The sequence below is a fragment of the Acanthisitta chloris genome, unplaced genomic scaffold, assembly GCF_000695815.1.
Source record: "Acanthisitta chloris isolate BGI_N310 unplaced genomic scaffold, ASM69581v1 scaffold84, whole genome shotgun sequence".
NCBI lineage: Eukaryota > Metazoa > Chordata > Aves > Passeriformes > Acanthisittidae > Acanthisitta > Acanthisitta chloris.
Window position 1 is genome coordinate 25,238 of NW_008670815.1, and position 8,822 is coordinate 34,059.

The 8,822-nt window shown below is 50.9% G+C and overlaps 1 protein-coding gene across 1 annotated transcript in view; it reads right to left on the reverse strand.

The window, feature by feature from the left end:
- Positions 1-8,822, reverse strand: part of LOC103801403 (dynein heavy chain 9, axonemal-like) — a gene marked incomplete at both ends in the record, with an annotated part of 73,826 nt that overhangs the window by 15,601 nt on the left and 49,403 nt on the right. Inside the window, 2 exons of the mRNA XM_009073816.1 lie at positions 4,437-4,556; positions 8,168-8,593. Coding sequence (XP_009072064.1) covers positions 4,437-4,556; positions 8,168-8,593 — 546 coding nt within the window. The remainder of the gene's footprint in view (positions 1-4,436; positions 4,557-8,167; positions 8,594-8,822) is intronic.

Sequence of the window (8,822 nt, forward strand, 5' to 3'; positions counted from 1 at the left end):
CTGAGGCAGCTCATCAGCTCTTCACTGCTTAAATGCCACTGTTCCCACCTCCTCACACCCTCTCTCACACACAGCTCTCCATAGCCTTCAGCTCTTTCACACAATTCATTAGCACCTCAGGTACATGTTGTTTGGATCACAATTCCCTCAAGGTCTGTCTAGAAAATGCTTTCAAAGCCATTTTTCATGAGCACTCAACACCCAGGTGGGCTTTACATCTCCCTGTGAGATAAGGTATCTCTACATGCACAATTGATTTGACCATCAGCACTTTTTGGGCTACCTTTGGAAATAGGAATGGAATGCAAACTTGAGGCTCACAAGCCAGAAAGTCCCAAACCAATTTTAAGCTGAACTCATGAATTTGAGGTAGAGAACTCCAGAGCTTATGGTTCAATTCTTGATCACTCTGCTGTTGTGCAGGAGCTCTGGAAACACCCGTGCACACATACAGCTCCTCTCTGCTCCCAGGGAACACAGCACTTCCTATTTTTCTTCCTCAGCCCACAGTTCACATGAGCTCACGGTTATTAATTCTCATATTTCTCATTTTTACTATAAACTCCTCTATAATCTTCTCTTTTGCAAACCTCCCAGGGCAAGGAGTGGTGCAAACATGACGGATGTGTCCTCTGCTTCCAGGTTCAACGTCAAGCAGACCCAGCTTGAACACAACTCTGTGATAACTCATCCCCCTGAACTGGGTTATTTTTCCATCTTAAGCTGCTGTGCAGACACAGATCCCCAGGATGGGAAGGCACTGAATTCCACAGTCACAAGTCCAATCTGACCAAGTCAAATCCAGCAGAGTCTTGCTGCCTCCTGAGGGTCAGAACCACCTTCACATCCCAACACAAGCTGACTCCTGGCCAGTTCATGCCACTGGTTCTCCTGCAGCCACTCCAGCTCAACCAGCTCTCCTCTCACCCTCATGTGCCTCCTGATCCTTGGAGAAACACACAGGATTTCCTAAGGGATGTGCTCTGCTTGCCTAAGCCAAGGAGCTGATCTAGTTCCCCTCAGGAACAGCTCTGCAGGGCTGACCCATGGGTCGCCTCCTACAGCTCCTCATCTGCTGGGCACAGCCCTTAGCCTGGACAGACTGCACACATGAGTACCTGGAAACAGCTCCGACACCCCTTCCAGCTCCCACAGCTGCAGGTCTAAGGCCCTTCTGCCCCAGAGTTTGTGTCTCTGTGCTGAACAGATGATTTTCCCCTCCACGACAGCCTATGCTACAGTGGATACCAACCATACTCGTGGCACATACAGCATCCTGTGGCAGGAGACAGAGAGTTCAGCTGTGCTTCCTGTACCAAAGCACAGCCTTTGATTTGCTGCCTGAACTGTTCCATTGCTAAAACCTGTGGAAAAGCAGGGAACAATCCTGCTGGTGCCAGTTTCTCTGCACCACTCAGGATTTCAAGCCCTCAATACCCCTCTGCTCTCTCCTTTTGAGGTTGAGGAGCTTTAGCCTCTTCAATAATTTCTCACACAGAAGGAGCCTTTTGATTCTCCGTGCAATCTTTATCTGTGCTGAATGATGCAATCTTTATTATCCAGTTTCTTTTTGTTGTTGCCCTCTCTGCACCATCTCCCATTCTCCCCCAGCCTTTGAGGTGCAGCAGAGGGAGTGGTGCCAATGCTGCACACTCAAGATTTATTTAGGATGTATTCATACTGAGGCATGGGGATTGTTCTCTGGTTTGTTCTCTCCATAATAAACCCTCACATCCAGTTTCAGATGGAGTTTGGTGAGGGTTTTTTACTTACAGAACTCCATCCTTTCATTCCAGAGTGATAACAACCAGCTCAAGCACTACTTAAAGGGCATGTCAAGTAAGATCTGATTTTTCCAATGTATATTACATTATATTTATCTGCCTGGGGTGGATATTGCTATGGTGTTTCATTCATCCATCACCTGGGATAATTTTTACAGTTCTTTACAGACAGCCTGTGTCACTACTGTGAAATCATGTCACACCATCCCAGGCTGATTTGGATTGAAAGGACCTTGAAGATCATCTCCTTCCACCCCTGCCATGGGCAGCAACACCTTCCCCCAGCCCAGGTTGCTCCAAGCCCCATCCAACCTGACCTGGAACACTCCCAGGGATGGAGCAGCCACAGCTTCTCTGGGCAGTCGGATGAACACATGAACTAACACACACCTGCAGTAACATCTCTGTTGGCCTTTCTGTCTTGCTAAAACTGCCCCTTTGAAGCAGGGAAAGCTGCCTCTGTGCAGTTTCTGCTCCTCCCAAGAGGAGTTTTCTTTGGCCCATCAGCCTCAGAGCTGTCCCTAAACCTGCCCCAGCTGAGCTGCTCTCTCGTGACCAGGAACCAGCACCACCTCACATTGCTGCAGAGGTTCCCCAGTGCCTTTGGAGGATCTCAGCCCATGCTGATGTCTCCTCAGCCTTGCTAGAAAGCTGCTGGTGATAGGATGAGGACCACATCTGCCTTTCTTAGGGCTGTTTTCAGTATCTTCAGCACATCCCAGGTGCCTTCCACCTCAGATCCTAGAAGTCATTGGAATTCTTTTTGTCTAGCAAGGAGCAAGTTAAAACCCATCTCATCTGAATTCCTTCAGCTCTGTGCTGATGAGGGACAGTGGACAACCATACCCCAGTCACCTTCTGCACACCAGTCATGATTTCAGAGGCTCCTGCCACATCCACCCCCACTGCACTGTCTCTTTTCCAAACTGAAGAGTCTAATCTAGTTCCTGTGTTCACATATGGAAGTGGTTATATATTTGTTGTGGTTTTCTGGTTGCCTACAGCCCCCTGAGCTGGGTGACAGCTATGGGATGGAGGCACTGACAACCTGATACAGTGATGTTAAACTTCTGCTGAGTTTTTCTACCAAGTACTAATAGCCAATTTGTCTCTCCTCCTCAAGTGCCACATTGCTGTTCCTGAGAACTCTCTGCAACGAATCCAAGAGCTCTTCTGTGAGGGATAATAGTGCAATTAGGCTCATCCATGTAACTGCATGATTACCGTTTGTTTTCCCTGCTCACATCGCTTTGCATTTGTCAGCACTGCATTTTCTCTGCCACATTAGCACAGCCTCAGTCCCAGACACCTCCCACCAACCAGCCTCCCCTTCTGCTGCTCATGTCCTGGAGCATCTCCCTTAGGTCATCTGGAGTTGCTGAGATGCCAATCTGGCACCGTAAGAGTTGGGTTTGCCTATATCCCTCAGGTTCCATTGTCAATCCAAAGCATCACTCTGTATTCACTTAGTTATACCCTTGATACAGCCTCAAATGGGCTCATTTCAAACTTATTTCTGGCCACAGACACACAGGTGGCACAGCCTGAATGCAAACTGCACATCAGAGTGAGGCCTGTCAGCAGCTATTCCTAGATCCGAGCCAGGATGGCACAGGACAGTGTGCAGTGCACAGTGGGAAGTTGGGATGCAAATGGTTCCCTGCATACTCTGCAAAAAGGATGGATTTTTGACAGCTTAGAGTTATAGAATCGTTTAGGTTGGAAGCTGTTCCCAGGCTGGGGAAGAGATGGAACCAGTGTGGCCTGGAATGTGGTGTCATAGAATCACAGAAACATGGATGGTTTGGGTGAAGCTCATCTCACTCCACACTGCTTCCATGGACACCTTCTACTAGCCCAGGTGGCTCCAAGCCTCATCCAGCCTGGCCTGGAACACCCCCACACATGGGGCAGCCACAGTTTCCCTGGGCAACCTCTCACCACCCTCACAGGAAAACCTCTGGGGGCTCTCACCGAGGCAATGCCAGTGCTGCCTGGGACAGCAGAACCAGCTGCTGGAACCAGTTCCATCCCCTCCCCTGCCAGGGCACAGCTCAGCACACACCAGGCCTGCAGCCCCAAGTCCTTGCTTGGAGGAGGAACTGCCTCCAAGCTAACAGCCAGTGCAGAAGCCAAAACACAAAGCATTAAGGGCGTTTGCAGCACTGGGTGGGAGCTGAGGCTCCAGCTAAGGGGTAGTGAGAACAGCAGATATTGCCTCTCAGTCTCTTATGTCTCTTCAGCCTTGACATGCAGAGGACTGGGACTGCAGACCCCACAGTGGTGCAGGGACAGGTGCTGTTTTTAGAGAGCTTTCAGTCCAAATTTTCTCATTTCAAAACCTGCAAAACTCCAGGCATGTTCCCACCTTTGGTTTTGCAATACAATTTTTAGGTCATATAGTTTAGGCCCATTGGTGATCACACATTTACACCACACAAAGGAGCTGAGAGATGTGAAGAGAGCAGAGTAAATCCCTTTAAACAGGAGCAGAGCTGCCCTGATGTATGAGAAAGCATTATCATTCCTGAAACTTGCTGCAGTGCAGGAAATGTACTCCAAAAGAAATGAGAGGATGTAACATACTGTGTGCACATCTCAGCACCTGGTTCCTCCCTCTCCTGCCATCAGAGCTGCATCTGTGCCACTCACCAGGCGGTTTGCAAGAGCGATGGTACACGCTGTAGCTTCAGCTTCTTGCTGACACTTGAGTTTGTCTGAAGTGGCCTTCTCAAACTTGGCTGTCAGCTTCCCCAGGTTCTCATTGAGGCGCTGAAAGATGGAGAAAGTCACAGCATAGTTATAACAGCACAAGAAAAAGTGTGGAGCTGCTGGAGTGCAGAGGAGGGCACAGAGGTGCTCTGAGGGCAGAGATGCCATGAAGCCAGGCTGGGAGAGCTGGGGTGTTTTACTCTGGAGGAGAGAAGGCTCCTTCCAGGGCCTAAAGGGGCTCCAGGAGAGCTGCAGAGGGACTTGGGACAAGGGCCTGGAGGGACACAGGACCCAGAGGGCAGGGGTACATGGGATTTGGGAAGGAATTGTTCCCTGTGAGGTGCTGAGGCACTGGCACAGGTTGCCCAGAGCAGCTGTGGCTGCTCCATCCCTGGGAGTGTTCCAGGCCAGTTTGGATGGGGCTTGGAGCTGGTGGGAGGTGATCCTGCCGAGGGCAGGGGTGGAATGAGATGAGCTTAAGGTCCTTCTGACCCAAACCATTCTGGGATTCGATGACCCTAAGGCAAACCCCCTCCAGAACTGACTCAGCCTGTGGCAGGGGTGGCCAAGCCTCAGCCCAGCTCACCTGCCCAGAGCACAGCCCCTGCACAGCCCCAGGAGCCAGCACGGAGCAGCACTGGGCTGAGCTGTATTACTGCCTGTAATTCACCTCCTTGGCACAGGGCAGAGGCACAGGACATGTACAACTGGTTTATTTGGGGCTCTGCCCTGGTATGAATTCAAACTGGGCACGGAGATCCCTGTGGGTAAGCCCCAGTGACAGGTGCCACAGCTGAGCAATGAGGAGGCAGCTGAGGAACCCCAAAGGAAACCCAATTCAGTATTTCCTGATGCTGCTGCTCCTTGGTTTCAGACCAGTCCTTGAGGCTCTGCTGATTCCCCAAGCTGTGCTCAAATCCCCAAGGGGCTCCAGGAGCAGCTGGAGGCATGGCTGAACCACCTCAAAGCTGTACCTTCACACTGTTTCAGAAAGGAATATAACACGTCAATAAACTTGTTCTGCTCCAAAAGTCTCCCGAGTTTGTACCAGCACCCCCAGCAAGGTGGGCCCATCTCCCACGCAGGTCACTTCAGGGCTGGGATGGGACAGAGAGAGGCCAAACCACCTGGAGAAGAAGCTGAAGAGCCCTTTGCTTGGACAGAGCTGCTCACACTCTGCTCTAAACCAAATCAGCAGCTCCCACAAGCACTTGGATCGTTTCACTTCTGATAGGAGAAGTAATAATTGATTTTATCTGAACCCAATGCAGACTGCTCAAGGCTAAACTGCTTGTACATCACTTGAACATTGTGTTACATGCTAGAAACAAACCTGGAAATGAAAAAGGATGATATTAGGGATGTCTGCAGCTCTCCTGGCTACCAGTGAACACAGAGCTGCCTCTCCTTGGCCTTCCCTGGAATCAACAACACATTAACTTTCTGATCCCGGGTGCCTATGGATGGATGTGCCTACAAAGGCTCATATACACCAAATCCCACCTTACAAGTCACTGGTGACTGAGCATCTATAGCATATGTGCATGTATCTGGTGTGAAGAACAGAGCAGACCTGCAGGGCCCCACCAGGCACACTCCACACAGACACACCTCGTGCTTCTACCTCTCCCACTCCAGGTCCACAGCACCTTATACCCAGGCAGGCAAAGGAAAGGAAAAGGTAATTAAGTGTTTCAGACGATCAGAATAGTCTCATTTATGACTAAAAATGGTGTGTGACAGCTTGAGGCCCAGCTGTGAGCAGGTATGAATCAGCCACACATCAGTGAAGCTGTCCAAGATAGCCCAGCATGATAAGCAAGGATATACCTCCACATCCATCCCACGCTGAGCTGTGCATCATTACCCATCTGCAGAGGGGGAAATGCACCTAAACCAGGCAGTTTTGTAAGTGCATGCCAGAGGAGTGCCAGTAATCTCCCCAAAGATTGCCATTTGCTTCAACAAAATCCCACTCCTTTGAAAAAAAGAGGGGAAAAGAAAAGCTCAGGCATTAAAAGCTTTGGAAAAGAGCAGCATAAAGGGATGAAAAAAGTTCCCCAGCACTGTATTGCACATCTGAGGTGGGAGAATTAGACACTAAATCCCTCTAAATCCATGCCTGCTTCAGGTGCTCCTTTGATCTGCAGCAGGAAGGGATGACCAGAGGGCTCAGCACAGAGTTTTTGTATTTGGAGTTAAAAAGTGTAGTAAGCATTTTAAGGATAATAAGGCCTTGGAAACATCAAAGGAGAGATGTGTCTTCTAACAGGGAGTTGTGCTGGTGGAAGGGGTGAGCACTCAGGTGAGGGGAGCAGAGGCACCTGCTGCACCTCACGAGTGTCCCTTAGCCTCTCATGGGTCCCACAGCCTGGCCAGGGAGGGGATCCCACTCCCAAGGAATGTCCCACAGCCAGAGCACCCTCATGCCAGCCAGGGGGGACCTGGAGAGCACCCAGGGATGGGAGCTGGTGGGGTGCTCCTGGCTGTTCCACACTCTACCCTTAGGAAGGAAGCACTGAAGACCTGCAGCTCTGCCCTGTGGAAATGCACTTGTAGTCACGCTGTAATTTCCTCTATTTGGAGATTGTTTCAATTTATATTGGTTTTTAAGCAGCAAAAATCCAAACAATGTGCAAGCTGTGCTGCCAGGAAGCTGTGCTGTGACAAACGAGCTCCTGCTAGAGCAGTTGTCAGCCTGCAAAACCTGCATGTCCCCAGGGACTGAGCACAGAGCTGGGCCAGCTCGGAGCCCCCAGTGCCTCTGCCCTGCCCTGTGTGGCACGCTGGGCACAGACTGCTTTGAGATCACGAGTTCCCCAAGGACCCATGAGCACAGGCAAATTGCTTTTCAAAAACTAGGTGGGAATAATAAGAATTAATAATTAGCTTTCCTCTTCAGGTGCAGGGAAGGCTGGAGGAGAACAATGCAGCAATATCCCATCACAGAATCATAGAATCACAGGATGGTTTGGGTTGGAGGGAACTTAAAGCAAAGCTCATTCCAACCCCTGACATGGGCAGGGACAACTTCCACTAGCCCAGGTTGTTCCAAGCCCCATCCAACCTGGTATTTTGAACACTTCCAGGGATGGGGCATCCAACCATTTTTCCTTTTGTGCATTAAAAGAGAAAAAAATTCTGGCAAAACAGCATCTCCTCTCCACTCCTCTGCCTGCCTGACACACATAGATATTTTTGGCTAATTCCTGAAGTTTTCCCTTCAATAATCATTACAAATGTATCATGTATGACTTGAGTCACTGGCAGGGGCTCTGAGGTCTCCCCGGAGCCTTCTCTTCCCCAGGCTGAACAGCCACAACTCTCCCAGCCAGATCCAGAGCAGGGGTGTGGAGCACCTTGGAGCATCTCCATGGGCTCATTCCAGCAGGTCCATGCCCTTCCTGTGCTGGGGCCTGAGGGTCTCCCAAGGGCAGAGTAGAGTGGCAGAATCCCCCCATACCTGCTGCCCACACTGTGGGAACAAACCCGGGACAGAGTTGGATTTCCAAGCTGGAAGTGCAATAGAAAGGACAGAAATCCCTACAGCCCCAAACCTTTGGATTCCTACCCTGCCCTTAAAAACAGCAGTGCAGAGAAGCTTTCCCTCAAGCAGAGGATTTCTCCCCAGGCACCGTCTAGCCTGACAGGTCCCACCACAGGGCACTCACAGCAATTTTGGCCTTGATGCTGGCCAGCTTGTCCTGGGCAGCTGCCAGCTCGGCGTTGGCCCTGCTCAGGGCCTGTCGCTTGGGCTCCACCTCGCAGTACACCTGGTGGAAGCGCACAATGTTCAGCACCCAGGAGCACAGCCCTGCGGCCGCGTACGACTTGGTGGCCACCAACTCAGGCTTGAACTTGGGGTCTTCCAGGTAGGGCTGAAGGGCTTTGAGGCAGTTCTCATGGATGTTCTCCTTGTTGAACTTGACCAAGGAGTCCAGGAAGGCATCCACCCTGGCCATGGCGACTTTTGCTGCTTTCCAGCTCCTGTCCTTGGGGATCTTCCCTCCTGGGGCCGTCAGCACCATGACGGCTGCGGTGACGTTGCTGACGGCAGGAGGAGGTGACCCAAAGGACCTCAGCTCAGTCAGGTTTGTCTGAAAAGGAGAAAACAAGGTTGTTAGATAAAAATGGATGGGTTTTCTTGTCCCTTTGGCATTAATACAGTCAGGCCCCCAAGCTAGCAGGCTGATAAATTGGGCTCATCTCAGCCCTTAGATCACTGCTCTGCGTGTTTCCAGCACACATGCTCCATTCCCTGCATCCAGCTCTTCCCATCCCACCTGGGACCAGCACAGCACACTGCTCCTCCCCAGACTCCCACTC